This window comes from Ursus arctos, unplaced genomic scaffold, assembly GCF_023065955.2.
Source record: "Ursus arctos isolate Adak ecotype North America unplaced genomic scaffold, UrsArc2.0 scaffold_7, whole genome shotgun sequence".
In the NCBI taxonomy this organism is placed as follows: Eukaryota; Metazoa; Chordata; class Mammalia; order Carnivora; family Ursidae; genus Ursus; species Ursus arctos.
In genome coordinates, this window is record NW_026623089.1 from 9,191,264 (window position 1) to 9,209,859 (window position 18,596).

An 18,596-nucleotide genomic window follows, 5' to 3' on the forward strand; every position below is an offset into this window, starting at 1 on the left:
CGGCAGGCTGAGGTTTGCTCCCCTGTGCAATGACAGCTCACTATCTCCACAGCCCTTGCTACTCTGACCTTTAAAACAGGTCATGGGGTGGAGGAAGGAAAACAAAGGACCTGTCATGCTTGGCTCAGCCCCAAACAGCCAGGGCTAGGGCTCCAAGAGTAAGCTGGGGCTTCGAATCTGGGCCTGCCGTAGGGCAGCCAGGGCTTAGATGGACGCTGCAGACCCTGCTCCTGGAGGGAGCTGACCTTCCAGCTTTCGGGTCAGAGATATCAGAGCACCAGGAAACAGCTGCTCTGGAACGTCCTGAGCAAGGAAGCTGTGGGGTAGTCGTTACTACTACGGCTGCACGGAGCTGCAGATGGGTGGTGCGTGCAGTGCAACGGCGCGTGGGAAATCTCAGCAAAAGCCAGACCCTCAGCCCCAGTGTAGGGAGCCCCAGACCATCCACCACCACCTGGCTCTGCCTACACCCGCTGCTCTCCCACCTCCCACAGCCACCCACCCTGCAGGTCAGGCTGAGCTGACGGGCTCGAACACCTTGTCAAGACTCTGGTCCCCTCGGCTGTCACGCCCAGGCCTCGAGAGCCTGCATCCCCGATAAGGCTTCCTGATACTCCCGATCGGGTGTCTGGCCTGAGTCACTTCAGGAGCCCCAAGAATGAGATACGGGCTCACAACTGTCCTCAGGGTTGAATCTGGCTGTGTGGGCTCTACAGAAAGTAGAGTCTCAGGAGGGGTCCTGCCCTGCCCTCTCCAGAGCAGCCCTTGTCCTCCCTTAACTTGGACGGGAAGTTCGTTCGTTCGTTCCTTCCTTCCTTCCTTCCTTCCTTCATTTCCTCAAACAAAGTCTTGAGGCGGAGAGTGGAGCAAGCTGCCAGCGGACCATCGCTGCCCCGAGTCCCCTCTCTGTGTGGAATCATGTCAGGTACAAGAAATCAGAGAGCTAGAAGATACCACCTTGGAGCTCGGGATTTGAGTGCAGGAGGCACACATCCCTGGAAAAGCCCAAGGGAAGGGACAAAATATTCTAGAAAAAATGAATCCCATCAACGATTTTCCATTTGGTTCACTTAACCTTTCATAAATGTTACTGGAATGGGGCAATATTACAGGATACAGGAAAAGGGGAGTTCTAAGAACTGTTCTGGTTAATCACAGGGACCTGTTTACTTGAAATTAATCATAACACAAAATGTCCCGTTTGGGATCCCCATCCTTCAGTCCACTTTACTCATTTCCTGTGCCCTGGAGACTGTAGGGCAGGAAGTGCTAGAGAGCAGGGATTCTGTCCCTCTCGTCCTCACTGTTCCCGGTGTCCTGGAGACACCCGAGACATTGTTCTTAAAGGAGCAGATGAGTGACTGAAGGTGGGATGGAATAAACTGGCAGGTGACTGGCCCCAAGCAAACCCAGCTTCACCAAATGCCCCTGAAGGGAGGGGAGCAGGAAGGCTTCGGTCCATGAGCGAGCGGGTGACACCACCACCTCACCCTAGCAAAGCAGAAACGGACAGTGTTAGGGGCCCAGGTTCTGGGGCCCTCGACTTCCTGCAAGTTCTGGCTGCTCTACTGTGGCCTTGAGCAGGTTACTCACCTCATGAGGCCTCAGTTGTCTTGCCTGTGGAGTGGACATAGTCATGCACCACCTGCTAGGGCTGCAGGGAGGAGGAATGAGGTCACCCTCGCCAAGAGCTGAGGGCAGGGTCTGACTACGGCAATGCTCCATCTCAGAGCACATCTCCTCACCCCCAACAAAGTCCTGCGAAGTAGGTCAAATGTAAGGAGCCCCATTTCACAGCTGAGACCACTGAGGCACATTAGAACAAGGAACAGCTAACCACAGGGCTGAGCACAGCCCCTGCTGCTCGCACCCTAGGTTGCTTTTGGCTCTGCAGAAAAAGCCTAATGAAAACGGGGAGCCTTGGGGTGCCTGGCTGGCTTGGTCAGTTGAGCGTCCGGATCTTGATTTCAGCTCTGGTCATGGTCGTGGTGTTGAGCCCTGTATCAGGCTCTGCACTCAGCATAACATCTGCTTGGGATTCTCTCACTCCCTCTCCCTCTGCCCTCTCTCAATCAAACAAAAACAAAAACAAAAACCAAAACCAAAACAAAAAACCTGGCAGCCTCTGAATCTCAGCGCCCGGAGCTGCATTTCCCCCTCACTCCTTCAGCGCGCACACGTTCTCTCAGTGCCCATGGACCCACTTGGCAGGTTGAACTAGCTTTCACATTTGATGCCAATCCACTGTAAACGCCTCCTGATTCCCCCTGTTGTCCCCCCTGATGGGCAGCCCCGGTGGGCCAGCAGGGTCTGAACACCCAGGAGAAAGGTTGTGCCCCCAAATGGACAGCCGGATTGGCGGGCAATTTGCACTTTGATCGTTGCGTTTTTAACTCTTCTAAAAGATCTACAATTATCATGGGCAATATTTGTAATAATAAAAATATAAAGAAAAACAAGCAGGAAAAGTAAATCCAGACAGTGAAGAGTCAGCCTGTCTTCGAACGGCCAGCTGGGCTGTGTATGCGATAAACGAGAGGCTTTTTGGCTACAAGTGAATGTGGGTGAAACTGACAAGCAAGCATGGTTCGCGCCCCGCCCCCCGGAAGTCACGCTGCACACCTGTAGAATAGCTCCCAGGCAGAGAGCCCCACCTGCACGGCATGCAGTGAGTCAGGACCGATTGGCTGGAAGGAGCACGTTGCTGGGGCGGTGGCCCTGCTGTGAGCTCATTACGTGTGAATGAGTGCCTCAGGGCCTCAGCAGACTCAGCTGTGCTCTGTGCCGAGAAACCCAGGTGTCCAAGCCCACAGAAGAGGAACGTTCTCTTCACGGGCCAGGAGGGCCCCCTTCTACCTTGCCCTGGGCGGGCCCGGGCCCGCGCCTTGCCACACTTACCTTTGAAACAGGCTGCTGAGCTGGAGAATGTGTGCGGAAGCCAGCACGCCCAGCACATCATCCATGTCCATTTCCACCTCGCCCAAGTAGAGGTTCTTCAGGGCCGTGGCGAAGGCTGGGGAGCAGCAGCCGAGAGAGAAAGCCGTCAGCTTGGGCTCTGTACCCTGCGTCCCTTACTTGCGGGTGCCCTCCCTGCGGGATGCTCGAGTGTCCCCGGCTGGGTGGGCAAAGATGCCCTTAGAGGAAATGCACCTGCTCGGACCTGGGCACAGCTCCAGCCTGGGCTCCCACCCTCCCCAAAGGAGTCGAGGACGAAGCCTAAGAAAAACCAGCTCCTGCTGAAAGAACGCTACTTGCTCTAAGCCCAGCCTGGGGTCTGTGCCTCAGGGGTCCTGGGAACCTGGGCTCCGTGTGCTGTGCTGGGAGGTGACTGCCCAGATATGTCCAGAATGCTGTGTGCGCCTGGAGAGGACGTTTAGCTTACAGCAGACTTTCCTCGGAGTCTGGGGTCTTCAAAAAGGTTAAGGACTCCTGGCAAGGGCCAGGATGATGTCATGTCGAAGAACTGAGCTCCTGTGACCCGGGAGCAGAGGGACTGGGCTTATTCTAAGTCAGTCTACCTGATCCCCAACAGCACTGCAGCCCGGCCCGGTGCTCTCTGGGGACAACCGGCCTGCCCAGGGCTTCCGCGGATGGTGTCCCGACCTGCAGATCCACAGACCATGACAGCATGTGGCTGCACACGTGCGGCATTAAGACAGAAGTCGGTCTCTGTTTCCAGGGGGCCAGGCTGGGGTGGGAGAGGGTGAGCGGAGCGAGGGAGGGGCATGTCCAGTGCGGCCCTGGGGGGGCGGGCCAGAGGGCTTCCTTATCATCGGTCTGCCCCAATGCCTGCTACGTCCTTCCTCCTCGGCATCCTCCACACCTCTTTTCAGGGGATGAGCACCTCTCTCTAGCACCTTCTCTGCTCCGCTCAGCTATTTCTAATAAGGAAGGACTGAACACCATGTGCAATTTGTTTGTGTTTGCAGATCTGGGAGGGCCGCTGGTGCAAGGGCATTCTTGGCATAAGAAGACTGGTGTACATTACCAACTTTAGTGACCAGGGGGTCATTGATCTTCAAGGAAATGATCATCTTCTTTATGGGGGGTCTTTCCTTGACCTTCCCAGGCAACTGAGCTAGTAAAGGAAACAGAAGGGGGACGTCAGGACCTGATAGTTGCAGTGAGTTGTATAAGATACAGTGTGAGGTCCGACGGCCCTTTGTACAACCTTGACCTTGGCATTCACCACACCATGTTTTGCTTCTGTTGCTTGTTTAGGGGATGCATTTTTGAAATGATTCTTTATTTAGAAATAGCTGAAGATGCCTAAGAAGTTGCAGAAACAGTTCAGAGCTCTCGTGCCCTCCTCGGCCGCCTTCCCCACTCATCTTACTCAGCCACTACGGCTGCCGAAACTGGGAAACGGCTGCTCTCAGTGCATGCGATATTTTTTACTGGCCCCTGCTCCTCTCTCTCCCCGCCTCCTCCCTCTCTCTCTTTAGGCTGTGAGCAGTTTGAGGGCAAGGGGTGGGCCTCTGTTATCTCTGTACCGCCAGCCCCCCGCCTGACCTGGCATGAGATGGGACAACAGTGACCACCTGCTGAGGGATGAGTGTGGGATGAAGGCAGCTGCCCAGTGGCTGTTGGGACTTTGCCCCACAGACGTCCAAACAGGGGACCCCCGCCACTAAGGGCTCCCAGGAGGCAGGAAAGGGGTAGCCCGATTCACTGCCAGCCTCCCCCAACCACTGAGACTTATTCTAAAATGTGAGTTATAACACCCACGGCCCTCAGGTTTCCAGTGGCATCTCAAGCCCTTGGCACAAAGCCAAAGGCCCTCCAGGGGACCCAAGACCACTAGTCTCTGGCTCACTGGACCCCAAAACTGCCTCCTTGTGGCTTGTTCCATAGAAGAGTCACGGGGCTCCATCCCTCCCCCATCAGAGATGCACCTGACTCCATATGGAAGGTAGCACCCCACCCCCACCTTCCCCCAAACTGGCTTTATTTTTCCTCCCAGACTCACTATTACCACCACCTGCTACCACGTCATGTCTCTGCTGGGTGGGCACACTGGCTGGCTTCCTTGCCACTCCCTCCCCAGGACCCGACACGGTCTTGCACACATTGGTCCGAGTTAACGGAATGAGGGGATTCTATCAGCAGAATCCAAAGCCTAGTGAGCTCAAGGTTCTAGGTAATGAAAAATGACATAAGTCAGGATCCAAAAAAGGATGTCACACTGCGAACCGCAAAGACCACGGAGAAAAGGGGGCAGAACAAAGATCCACTCTCGGGCACACGGGGCTACCGAGCCCTCTCCAACCACGCTCACGGCACCTGGCTCTGTTCAGGCTCTCGTTTGGCAAATATTTATTGAGCACCTGCGGGTGTCAGGCCCTGTTCTCTGCTCTGGCTCCTTTTCCTCCGGGATTTCAGGACCGCCTCCTTCCCGTACGCGGCACTGTCGCTCACCTGCGCTGGGGACGCAGAGGAGGCACTCCGGAGCTGGTAGCTCATGTCATGACCGGTCATGCTCTTCCTTGTGCTTTGGCGTCGTTTCAGGTTGGCTTGTCTGTCCCCTAACCCCCGGACACCGAGTTCCTAGCCCAGTGCCTAGGATAAGTTAAGCGCTCGACATTTGTCGAGGGAAGAAAGGAAGATAACCGGGGTGCCTGGGTGGCACAGCGGTTAAGCGTCTGCCTTCAGCTCGGGGCGTGATCCTGGCGTTGTGGGATCGAGCCCCACATCAGGCTCCTCTGCTATGAGCCTGCTTCTTCCTCTCCCACTCCCCCTGCTTGTGTTCCCCCTCTCGCTGGCTGTCTCTATCTCTGTCAAATAGATAAAATCTTTAAAAAAAAAAAAAAAGATAGGAAGATAACCTGCTAGGTCAGAGTCAGGGGAAGACAGAACTTCAATATTGCTGTTGTTTTACCGAAAACCTCAATATCGAACAGGAAAGTAATAATTTAATCATGTGCTTCTGAGGTACTCTGAAACCAAGTGGCTCCTTTTCAGTAAAAGTGTACCGTTTCCTTTTGGGGGTTCCTCCTAGAGAATAAACGGGTCCTGCGGAAGTACGGCTCGTCCTGGACTCTTGGTGGAAGGAAATGAGCAGCTGGGACAGCCGTGCGTGGTCACTGCACGGCGCCCGCCACTCCAGGACAGTAGCACACAAAGCAGTAGCCGCGAGACTATCCAAACTGTCCTTGTGACGCACGTCCTGCTTTCGCAGGAGCACGAAGGCTGGCCATGTCCACGGAACATCGTGGGCACACGATCCCTAGGACCAGGCGCGGACCCTGAAAGTTGTTGACAGTCTGGGCAGGGGGTGTCTCATCTCTGCGCCGACCTGGATGCCCCCCCCCCCCGCCAGGCCCAGGCTCCCAGGGGGCTTGGAGCAGAGTGGCTGTCTTAGCAGGGCTCAGTCTTTTCAGTGACACCGTCCTAGAGTGTCAAAGACCACAGCATTAACAGTAACTCCGTCTTCTCTTTCCAAATTCTCTTGCTTTTCAATGCACTCATGTTTGGATCTCCACGGCCTTTCCTTGGGTGCCTGGGGAGTGTTCCGACCTGGGTGCAGGGGACGTGGAAGCTGGAGCTCAGTCCCACTCTCAAAGACACTGGGACAAACGCTTGGAAGGAGCAAAGGAGACTGTTGAGTGAGGGTCGTCCCAGTGCCGGGAATGCCGCAGCCTGCTCTCAGCCCCCAGCACAGCGGGGAAGGACTGAGTCAGAGGCCTTGTGGCCTGGGCTGATTCCGGCTGGCAGCCAGGCCCTTTCTCCAGGCTCAGGGTGGGGCAGCAGCGGGGGGGCTGGCCAGCCTGTCTGGCTCTGGAATAACAGAGCTTTGCCGCCCCGTCCTGGAAATGCAGTCCCTCTGACTGGCCGCTGTGTGGCTTTGGAGACCTTGCATTTTCCACGGTACCTGCTTAGAAGTCGTCCTCAAATGATGCCCATCTGTCTTACCCAAAGAAGGCAGTGCGTCTGGAGAGGAACTTAGGGAACAGAGAGGGGAGCCTGGGGGTTACTAGAGTTGGAAAGGGAGAGAAGGAAAGAAAGAAGTGACCTGAATACTTTATGGAATGATGTGAAGTTAAGAAAAGAGAAAGCAAAGGAAACGTAACATTGACGTACACATGAAACCTCTAAACAGCACACTGGGCCAGGTGTCCGAACCATGCCTTCCTTCCAGAAAGCCCATCAGAAGACACAACACAACCGTTTGCTCTTTTCAAAGAAGTAGGTAGAGTCTCCATTTCAGCTGGCTGGGCAGGATTGGGTTCTTATGAGAAAAATACATGACATTTACTGAGCGCCCCGTACGTGCCAGACATCGTTCTAGAACCTCACGGCGACTTACCTTCTCTAGGCTTCAAAGCAACCTAGGGAGAACTATTATTCCTACGTTATAGCTGCAGACCGAGGTTAAATCCCGTGATGAGGTCACACCATGGGCCTTGCTCTTATCTGCCAGGGTGACCTTGATCTCCAAACGGATGACCAAACGCCAAGCTGGGGACCCTCAAACCAGAGAGCATTTGGGGCTCTATGCTGAGTGCCAGTAAGAAAATACCTCGCAGAAGCCTCTCCAGTTCCTTTGTGGGGCTGGTGGTGCCCTGGGCCAGTGCCATCAGGTAGAGCTTGGCCAAGGTCTCAGACTGGAAAAGCTGGGGCTGGTGGAGTTCCCATTTGGAGCCCAGACAAGTGAGAATCACGTCTAAGGAGAGAATGCCGTGATGAGTAGGTGGTTTGATGGCGCCCCTTCCAAGAGACATGTCAACTCCTCCCACCTTCCATTCCATTCCAGCCGCAGAGCAGATGGGCGGGTGGCTTCACTGGGCTGCTCCAGGAACAAAGCAATAAGGTCCGCATGGGCCCCAGGGCACTAACTGGCCCCCGGGGGATACAGTGAGCAGCCTTACAAGGTAACATAGAGATAAGTATCCAAGAGCAGCTGACCCATAGCTGTAGGACTTCAGAGGCACATGAGCTGCCCTCCACTTGGGGAACTGGAAAGGCTTCATGGGGAAGGGACACTGGCCGACACACTCTTGGGGGCCTCACCATGCCCTCCCGTGACAGCGTCTCTCACCCTTGGCACTGTTCGTATCTGGGGCCAGGGAATTCTCTGTCATGGGGCTGCCCTGTGCCTTGTAGGTGACTTACCAACATCCCTGGCCTCTACCCATGGATGCCAGTAGCACCCTCCCCACTAGGTTGTGACGACCCCAAATATCTCCAGGCATCGCCAAATCTCCCCTGGGAAAGGATCTCGCTACCCAGTCCCCTGTTGAAGCTACTGGGCATTGGTGTTTAGTTATTGGCCACCGGAAAGGTGACAGTGCAGCTCAAAGACCCATCACGAGCAGGCAGAGTCCTTGTGAGCCTCACTGTCCTCGGGGGAATGCGGTCCCCAGAAACCCCAGCTCATAGGTGTGAAACAGGATTCCAAAGCAAAGAAGGCTTTTTGCAAGGAGCTTTAGCTCATCCTTGCACAGCTGATTAAAAAGAGAGAGCCTTTGACAGGAGGGCAGATGGAGGAGCCAAAGATGCCGACCAGGTGAGGCGTGAGAGGCTGTGGGCAGGGGGCCCCTGCAGGCTCATCTCCTGTCAGCGCAGAGCTGGGGGAACAGGGTGCTGCTGGGCCATCCCCCAAACCCTCAGCCTCATCATGGGATAGGACCTTAAGCACCACGAGCCCCATCGACTTGCTAACGGCCTTGCCATAATTTTGGCTGAGTGAGCGTGGGCACCTGTTTCCTCTCCTGACATTAACACTCTGATTCACCAACCGTATGATACTGTTTCATGCTGTGGTTCAGAATGCGGGCTCACGTCTCAAATCTCGGGTCACCTCTGGCTGTGCTGAGCTGGCAAGAACCCCACCTGTGAGGGCGATTTTGGGCAGGGGCACTCTTGTGGAGTAAGCGTGTCCTCTCTTTGGACACCCATGTCTGCTTTCATAGTGGCACATGCATGGGAGACATCATACCCAATCCCCGAAGTCTTCTCCCTGAGCCCGGAGATGGTCTCAGACTACTTTCAGGGTCTCCAGTCAACCAGAACCCACAGACAAGAAGACATCAGTTAGCCTCCCCGGGGAAGGAGGCTGGCTCTGACCTCAGGCAGCTTATCTAAAAAAAATCTCCTTCAAGGGGGCGCCTGGGTGGCTCAGTCGGTTGAGCGGCTGACTCTTGATTTCAGCTCAGGTCATGATTTCAGGGTCATGAAATGAGCCCCATGTCGGGCTCTGCGCTCAGCGGGGAGTCACTTGAGGATTCTCTCTCCCCCTCTGCCCCACCCCCTCCCTCTCTAAAATAAATTAATAAATCTTTTTTTTTTTTTTAGTTTTTAAGGAGCTGAACTGTCCAGGCCCGGTGAGGTTCAATGAGCCTTTTCCCAGCAGGACAGACCTAGCCTGGCTCTTCATTCTAAATCAGAAAAGTCCTCTTGCACAAGTGCAGATGTGATGTCCAACTCATGACTGGTTAGAGCTAAAAGGGACAGAGAAGATCTGTGCATGCTTGACAGGGCTTCTGTTTCGTTTTCCAATCTAAACCCTATTTATTTGCACCAGCACGTCTGTCTTCCCTGTGACCGATTAGCGTATGAAGATGTGTTTGCCAAGCCCGGTTTCATTCACCATCCCGTGGTGTATCTGACAAATATTTACGGGGCCTATTTGATGTCACACAGTGTGCAGTGGGTAGAAACTGGGACTTACAGACCAGTGCCCTGGCCTCGCGTCTGGTCTCCTTCTGCAGAAACCACCGCTGGCCTGGGGTGCTGTGGCATTTGACTGAATCCACTGGCGACAAGCACTTACCTGCCTCCCCACTTCGGATGGTCTTTTTCTCCAAGTTCCCCGAGAGAATCTTCTGGATTTGTGAAATACATAACCTTCAGGGAAAATACAAACAGAAAATTCAGGAGTTAACACAGACCTTATTCTCCAACTGCAACACGTGTCATTCCAGCGTAAGTGGCCCTAAGGCATCCGCTCGTCCGGCTTCGCACATCTCGCCCCTTGGGAGCCTCCTTAGGTCACCCTTGGTCGCCAGTCTGATTAACGCTAAGCTTTGTCTGGTGGCTGGCTCGAGACATCAACCCCTGTTTTCGGTTTGTGGGTAGGCTTTAGCAAGCAGGTAGCTGAGGTTATATCAGCTCGCCTGAGTGATTCCTCTCTCGGTGAGTGTCTACAACAACGTCTAGCATATAGTAGATAGTCCAGAAACATCTGCTAGAGAAAGGAAGAGAGGGTTCTGGGCGTTTCTGAGAAGGGGCTCACCCTTGCTTCCGTTTAGGGAATATGCATGTCGCACTCTCAATGTGCCCAAAAACAAAGCTCAGATTTTTGTCCCAAACCAACCCTGCTCTTTCTCCAGCAAATGGCACCACCAGCCTCCAGTTGCTCAGGCCAGCATACTGACTGTTGTCACATCTGATCGCTTGCCTAGATCTGGTAAATATCAGATGTCCTCTCCCCTTACTGCCATGAGCTGCTCCAAGCCATTGTTATCTCCCTGAAATCAGTCTCCGGGCTCCAGAAAGCTCCCCTCGGATCCACATCGGACGCTGCAGCCTGAGAACCACGTGAAACGCACGTCTGCTCTTGCCTCTCTCCTGCTGCGAATCCCTCAGTGTCCCCCCAGCGCTCTTGGCAGAAGCTCCCACTCATCAGCATGGCTCGACCCTCTACACCCCCTGCTCCAGCCCTTCTCGACAGTCTGAACCCACCACCTCTCACTTCCATTCTCTTAGACATGCAGCAGCCTCTGCCCTGAGAACCTTCCTCCTGACCTCTTCACTTGAGGAGCTCCTACACTCAGTCGTTGCTTTCTCTGGGGAGATGGAGCAAGTGGCCCTTCCACTGACCGCCCTGGAATTACCCCCACCGGAACTCCTTCTATTGTGTCTTGTGGCCGCCTGTTTCCTCATGTGTCCTCTCCTCGAGGCTCTGCGTTCCATGAAGACGAATTTGGCATTTATTCATTGCCGGAACCCTAGCATGGGCACCACACAGGTGTTCAACACATATCCATTCAGTGACCGAATGATGACAAAGGGAAGATATCTTCTCATGAACACTACATTCATCCCGTTGAGCAAGGACATGAAACCAAGTTGGAGTCACACAGTCACAGCTTGAAGACAGTCATCCCAAGAAAGCCAACTGGCCAAAGGACACTTGATGACCACATCTGGTCAGTGTCACTTTTGCCATGCTGTTTTCCAAAGGTTCCAAGAACCCTCGTGGCCAGGGTACATAGAGGGGGGCTTGGGTGGGGGAAACCATGTTCAGAATAACATTGACCACATGCTGCCCTTTCCAAGTGGAGAGGGTGGCTAAACAGTGACTCAGCCCCAGGAAGCCAGTGAGAGCTTGAGGTATTTATCCAACAGGAGTAGTGGCCTTGACCCAAGCCCGCCTCAATCCTTCTGGTGGCTTGGGTCACACGTCTAGTAAGAGCTGGCCAAGGTCAGGGGTTCAGACTGTGATCTCAAAATGGAGCAATGAACTTTGGAAACTATGGGCAATGCCCATGAGCTCAACTACCCTCACAAACACCACTGTCATCGGCCGAGCCAGACAACAGAAGGAACCACATTGCCTTCTCCCGGTGTCATGGGTCCTTGCCAAGATATACCATCTATCATGTGGGCTCTGCAGATTCCCAGGGCTAGGTTTATTTTAGGACCATTGGCAAAGTTAATGGAATAAATGGCATCTGTGAGCTGTCCTCTTCACTCTTTGGGACTAGACGGCCTGAGATAAAGTGGCACGTGGGAAAACTGGGGGCATGCTATTAGGCTGGGGACTCAGTCTCCCCGGTGGTGACCCACGACCGAGAAACAAGAGGGGAAAGGCAGAAATTCTCTGTGTCTCATGGATGGAAGGACTTCCTGCAGCAAACCATCCAAAGGGCTTTTGGCTTAATTCTGGCAAAACCCCAATTTGATTTCCTGCCCCCTGACTCTGAGTTTGGCCATGTGGTTTGCCTTGATGTTAGCGGACGTGATGTGACTGAAGGTTTGGAAAGCACCCGTGCCCCTGGGCTTGCCTCTTGTCCTCTGCCATCACCAGCACAAGACCATGCCCAGGTAAGCCCACCATCTCAGGAGGGGGATGCGAAGAGCCCAACTGCCCAGCTGAGCTGAGCATGGATCAGCTGACCACCAACTGCATGAGTGATCGGCCTTCCCAGAGCGTGTCCTTGCCCCGGGCGGCCTCTGGACCCACAGCTTCCCAGCATCACCGAGGAGAGAGGCCCACTGTGTCACCTGTGTGTTGTAGGCCAGGTGTCTTGCTTTGGGGGAAGGTGGTAAGAGGCAGAATGAAAAATGGGGCTGTTGGCTGTCAGAGCACAGGGCTGGCACACCCCAAAATGAAATCACCAGGACCAATAACGAAAACTGTTGCTCAGGCGAATAAAAGCTCCATTTACAGATCATCTACTGTTTGCTAGAAACAGTGCTAAACGTTTTCAAGGTACCAACTGATTTAATCCTCAGGATAACTTCTCCAGAAAGATGCTATTATCACCATTTCACAAGTGAGGAAACTGAGGCTCAGCGACGGTTAGCCACTGGCTAAAGGTCACAGGGCTAGTAAATTGAGGAGAAGGAATTCTAACCCTGTCTGACAGGCTGCTTTCCACAGCCCTGACACCCAGCACAACTGCCATCATCCTCTGGCTTCTCAGGCCTGCCTCCCAGGCCCCCCCCCCCCCGCCCCGCCAGCTTAGCTCAGCGACTGTACAGACCGAGTCCTGGAGACGTCTGCTCCCACTGCCCAGCCACCGTCACCAGCCTTCCGGATCAGTTTGCTTCTATCCCCAGGCCCCGCTCCAGTGCCTGCCTCCCCAGCCTGGTCCTGCCACTAAGGAACAACATGCATTTTAATCCTAAGACTTCTTCAAGGCCCTAACCAAACAAAATACAAAATACATATACAATAGAAAATAATTCAAGATAGTTTAAGGCTAATGCCCCAAACGGCAACTCACAGCACTCAGTTTTCCTAAGCTGGGCTCATCCGAGCATTGAGGCACCTACCACAGATGGATTTCATTTATCCAAGTGGGTGTACTTGAGTCATGGGGGGGGGATTGCAGCAGGGCCGGCCAGGGGGTCTAGAAAGGAAAGATGGGGCTACTAGCTAAGCAAACAGGGAGCGAACAGCCCTTCTGTGCCAGGGGCTGTCCAGGGGCACAGGCCACGTAGAGGTGGATTTGACCGCGTGCTCACAAGGCAGGTACCGCCAGCCCAGGGGGGGGCAGTGGCATCAAAAAAGGTCCAAAGCACCAGGGAAGTGAATTCTTCCTTCTGCAGTGGGGTCCAGCTCCATGTCCCCGGAGAGGCCAGAAAGAACTGGTCACATGGAGAAGTGACACTCTAAGCCAGCCGCTAGAATTCCTTGGGAATGAGGGAGGAGCTGGTCTCACACACGGGAGCTGAATGACCGGGTGGAAGTATGAATTTGTGAGATAGGGTCGGACTCAAGCCAGGACTAGCTAAGTTTTCTTTGTCAACAAATCAGTTGATAAACATAACGGAATCCTGCTAGGGTCCAAAGTTCCCAATATGAAGGAAAAATCTAGGGAAAAAAAAGGTCAGTCTCTCTCTGCACTTTTATCACACAGACACACATCCTCAGTGGAAGTGGTCACACTGAGGCTGTCCATCCCTGAAGCTTGGTCCCAACGGCAGCCCCGATGAGCCCATCCGCCCAGGTAGAGCGGCCCAACCATGGGTCCTTCCCCAGAAATGCGGTTCCCCCATGGGGCATTCCCGGCCGTGGGCCTTTGATCTCCCTACCTGTCTGGGTTCTTCAGAGCTTCTTCAAAGTCCACGTTCAAAGCCTTGCACATCTGGGAAAGTCCCAGGAGGTCCCCGGAGAAAGGCTCTCTGGGAAAACGCCACCGGTTGGTCGAGCCAACCATCCGGCGTTCCAGCCGAGCTCTGTGCTGCTTGGGAAGCAGAGGAAGGGCGATATCCTTTTTTAACCTCACCCAAATGCCAGGTTTTCCAAAGTGTACAACAGAAAGAAAAGCAAGATACATTATAAACGCTGGTTGACTTTCAGACATGGCCAGTATTTCTCAGTAGACAGAGGAGTTGTTCAAGGAACAAAGTAATTTGGAATAGGATCTGGGACAGAAGGTGCCAGAGGCAAAAGGTCAGGGAGAAAGATTGTTTCTTTGCAGGTGGTTCTGGAGAACCCACGAGCAGGGACAGGATGATATTTCAAGAGACTCCGTATTACGTGCTTATCCTCACTTGGGATTCAGAGAGACACCACACTGAGGAGATCCTAGGTAGGGACTGCTTTTCTCTCTTATTGTGGTAAAATACACAAAATGTAACATTCGCCATTTTATCCGTTTCATCGCGTACAATTTAGGGGGCATTTGGTACATTTACAAAGCGGCACAGCGATCACCACTGTCCAGTCCAGTTTTCATTCCCCCAAAAGGAAACCTTAGCCCCATCAGGCCATCATGCCTCCTCCCCTCCCCCAGCTCCTGGCACCCAGCAACCTGCTTCTCTATGAATTTGCTATTCTGGATATTTATGTAAACAGAATCAGACAACATGTGGGCTTTCAGGCTCGGCTTCTCCCCCTCGGCATAATGTTTTCCATGCCCATCCCTGTGCTAGCGGGTATCGGAACTACATTCCCTGTTGTGGCTGAATGACATTCCACTGTGCGCGGAGACCACGTTCTGGTTACCCATTCGTCAGCTGACAGACACTCGTGTCTTTTCCACCTCTTGGCGATCGTGAAAAATGCTGCTGTGAACGCTTGTGTGCCAGTTTCTGTTTGAACACCTGTTTTCAATTCTTTTGGGTCTATACCCAGGAATGGACAGCTGGGTCACTGGCAGGGGCTTTTACTTAGATGTTTTCTTGAGGTCCTAGGACTCAGCCGTTTGCTTTAGGGAGCAGAATATTCAGCGTGGAGGTAAGCCTCAGGTATGGTGGCTCAAGGAAAGCTAGCCAGGGAAAGTGTGCCAGCAGGGCGGTGGGGAGACCAGGGGCCAGGGAATGGGGAATTTAAGGTCCAATCTTGTTTTCACCACAAACGGGTTGTACGGCCTTGAGCAAGTCATTTAACCTTTTGAGCCTTTTGGTCCTCATGTGATGATGGCGATGGTGATGATGTTAAAATGATAAGAGGAAGTTTGGGACCTATGTTTTGGTGCTTGGAATACGGCGGGCGATCGAACACCGTGGAATGTGAGTCTAGATGCAGTCCTGTGAGTGGTGGGCTCCGATAGCAGGGTGAGCCACTAAACTGGGGGTCCTGAGTGGTGCACGACCCGCCCCCTGTGCAAACGTGGCGACAGAGCTGTAAGCAGGTGCTTCTGCCGCTCCCTCTGCCCGCCCTCTCGCGAAACCCCTCCACTTACCGGATGCAGCATTTTCATGAACCCTAGCGGTGACTACACCCGGGGGAGGGGGGCAGGGAGAAGAAACACCTGGAAGACAAAAGAGGTAAGGTTAACATTTTCAAAAACTCTCCAGAAGAGCTCTTCAAACCAGGAGATTGGCCTGAAGAGTCTGTATTTTGCCACAAAGAGGAATAATGAGTAAACTTCCAGGATGGGCTCTTCATCAAATCAAGAGACTCTCTTCCCTGCTCTTGTGCTGGAAATGGGGCTCAGCAAAAGCCAAACGGGAGATAACCCACCATTCTTCGCCCCTTTACCAAGGGATGGGAACGGAAGGAGGTCTGGAAGTAGGCTGGTCAGATCATTCGCTACTTGTGATGGTCCCTCGGCTTCCAGGCCCACCTGCCTCCCAGCCTGGAGCCCCCGCAGGCCCTCCCTACCCAGTCCAGGCAGCGCAGGTCCCTCTGGATACCCTCCGTCTCTAACGTACTTACGTCTCTGAAGCCCCCTCGCAGCCACGGGTGCGTTTACAGAAGCTTGTGGAACAGAGGCACTCTCGTTGCATTCGTCTCCGAATTACAGGGTCGCTGCGGCCTGCTCACCTTCTGACTCTGAATCCTGAAAGTGCTCATGACATCTGGGGCTCAGCCTTTTCTTCTTAGGGGCCAAGGTGCTTTGGCAGGGGAGCTTGCCGTTGGTCTCCCCGATTGTGCGCACCACGGCAACATCAGGAAAGGTTCTGAGCACTTCCTGTTCCAGGCCTGTCTCAGGCTGGCTGGGAGCTGAGGGCAGGGCGTCATCACACAGGCCTCCCTCCGTAGGGGCGCCGAGCCAGCCCTGTTGCCCTGTGACGCCATGTTTCCTCACAGCACCTGGGGTAACCTGGAAGGTCCGCTCAAAGGGCCTCGGGAGTGCCCAGCCTCAAGTCCTCAGGCCTCCTCTGTCAAATGAGAAGACTGCACTGGAAGGTTCTCAGATCCCTGCCAGGTCTGGCATTCTGGGGTGCTCTATTTCTGGCTCAGGTGTTCAGAAATGTTTTGGCAAAAATATTTAAGTAAGAACTGGAGAGTTTTACCTTATTAAAACTATGTCTGATGATTTATGTTATGGATAGGTGATTTTTAATCAGCTCTCTCCGGGAACGAAGAACTGCCTACAAGTCAAGAGCTTTTCATGCCGGGGGCCACGGTGGAATCTTCCAGGGGCTCGGTGGCCTGGTCTGCAAAGCCCAGGCCCCAACCTAGGAGATGGAGAGTTGCAGCCACAACCATCATGCCCGGAATCTTGGTCCATCAAAGTCTCGGACCTCCACCCCTGCGCTCGCGGGAATCCCAGCCACAGTAAGAACAGCCGGGAGTTGGTGCAGCTCGTAAACCCGGGTCAGTCTCCCCCAGCCTCTTCATGTGCAGCTTTTCCTGAGTCATATAAACTATAAAGTGAAACAGGAGGGTAAGTCTGCCTACTTGTAACTGAGTCCTAGAAACTGTAACGCACTCCACAGATAGGAGGCATCTCTAGATGTCCCTCCCCCCTCACCCTCAGACCTGAGATTCTACCTTTCCTGACACCCTCACTCTGCTGGGAGGAGTCTCAGTGGGGGGCTCTATGGTGGCCTGCCCGCCCTGGCATCTCCATGGGACCGAACCACCACACGCAGCCCTGAGGAAGTGCTCGAAGGACGGCTCTTGTCTTGGGTCATTGGATGTACCAGTCCCTACCCACCTCTCTGCCTTTGCACATAGATAAGCACTGTGTGTGTGTGGGGTGCGCATACACACGTGTTCATGGATGCCTGTATCTGTTTCTTGTGGGTCACAATTGCATCTCAACAGATGGAGAGATTCCTGCTTTGCCGCTCCCTTCCCTTCACCCCAAACTTTTCTCAGCTACCTGTCCCTGGAATGTAGGTCCCCATGGAAGGTTTCAAAGAAAGAGTTTGAAATACCTTGTCCTGGACCATCGGGTCCATCATGGGCAAGCCCAGGAACACCCTCCGGGCACCACGGCCCAGGCACAGCTGAGAGCTGGGCCTTGGGCGCCCTCTAGTGGCCACTCGAGGGAAGCACCCCAGGCTGCGTACCCCCAGGATCCCTAGGTAGGACCTTGGCCTTGGCTGTGTATCACTCACTCCCTATAGGGTCTGACCTCAGGGATCCCGGGTCTTCAGCTCACCCCCAAAGCCCTCTGCACATACATCCCCCATAGAGCTCTGGGGAGCTGAGCTATTAGGCAAAGGTAAAGACAACTAATACAAATAAATGGAAATAGCTCCCAGCATGTTTTCCTAACTGCCTTTTCCTGGTGGTGCCCAGTGTGCCGGGATATATGCCCCATGGGCCCAGACAAGCCAGACGCCATCCCAAGAGCAAAGGCCTTCTTCAGTGGCTCAGACACCAAACTCCATGGAGCCCAGCTCTCAGCCACAACTACCTTGTACCAAAATCTCCCATGCCAGTTACAGGGGGATTCTGGTGGGATGTCCATCTTCTTAAACATTCCAGGGAATGTTGCTTCCCAGCTTCCCAGAGAGCCCACTTCAGCCCACTTCATCTGGTCACCCATATGGGGAGAAAGTGGGGTACATAGGAAAGAACCCCCAATTCCGACCCTGGTTCTGGCACTGACTAGTGGTGTGTGACCCTGGACAGGACCTTCACCTCCCTGAGTGGAAAGTAAACCCAGAGGCCTGGGCTCCTGGCAGGTTGGAGGGTCCTTGCCTCACAACCTGAGTGCTGCTCTAAGACCCTCCTTTTAGGGGCGCCTGGGTGGCACAGCGGTTAAGCGTCTGCCTTCGGCTCAGGGCGTGATCCCGGCATTATGGGTTCAAGCCCCACATCAGGCTCTTCCGCTATGAGCCTGCTTCTTCCTCTCCCACTCCCCTTGCTTGTGTTCCCTCTCTCGCTGGCTGTCTCTATCTCTGTCGAATAAATAAATAAAACCTTTAAAAAAAAAAAAAAGACCCTCCTTTTAAAGGACTCAGGGCCCAGGACACTGTGTGTATGCAGCCGAGGGTCCCGTGAGTGCCCGAATCAGGACTGCCTGACTCCCTCGGGGTGGGGGGCGGTCTGTGCACCAGGGTCTAGGCTGCTGCTGGGGGTGGGGTGCAACCTATAGACGAGGCCTCTAGCTGAGGTCGTGCATGAGCCCGGAGACCACGAGGGGCGTCCCCCAAGAAGCACAGGGTGGGCCCTGCCCTTGAACTGCGTCCTATGTGGCCAGGAATGGGGTAGTCTCAGTGCTAAGTGAGGAGCCCTG

The 18,596-nt window shown here is 54.0% G+C and overlaps 1 protein-coding gene across 3 annotated transcripts in view; it reads right to left on the reverse strand.

Annotated features, from left to right (window-relative positions):
• Positions 1-18,596, reverse strand: part of BTBD16 (BTB domain containing 16) — a 46,336-nt gene that overhangs the window by 25,637 nt on the left and 2,103 nt on the right. Inside the window, exons 2-8 of one of the 3 annotated variants that reach the window (XM_057308268.1) lie at positions 15,836-16,770; positions 15,360-15,428; positions 13,765-13,913; positions 9,773-9,846; positions 7,520-7,663; positions 3,989-4,078; positions 2,899-3,013 (exon numbers count right to left, since the gene is read on the reverse strand). In XM_057308268.1, coding sequence (XP_057164251.1) covers positions 2,899-3,013; positions 3,989-4,078; positions 7,520-7,663; positions 9,773-9,846; positions 13,765-13,913; positions 15,360-15,377 — 590 coding nt within the window. In that variant the 5' untranslated portion in view covers positions 15,378-15,428; positions 15,836-16,770. Of the gene's footprint in view, positions 1-2,898; positions 3,014-3,988; positions 4,079-7,519; positions 7,664-9,772; positions 9,847-13,764; positions 14,335-15,359; positions 17,526-18,596 lie in introns of those variants that run through there. The other 2 variants (XM_026493621.4, XM_057308267.1) reach the window with 2 other exon arrangements.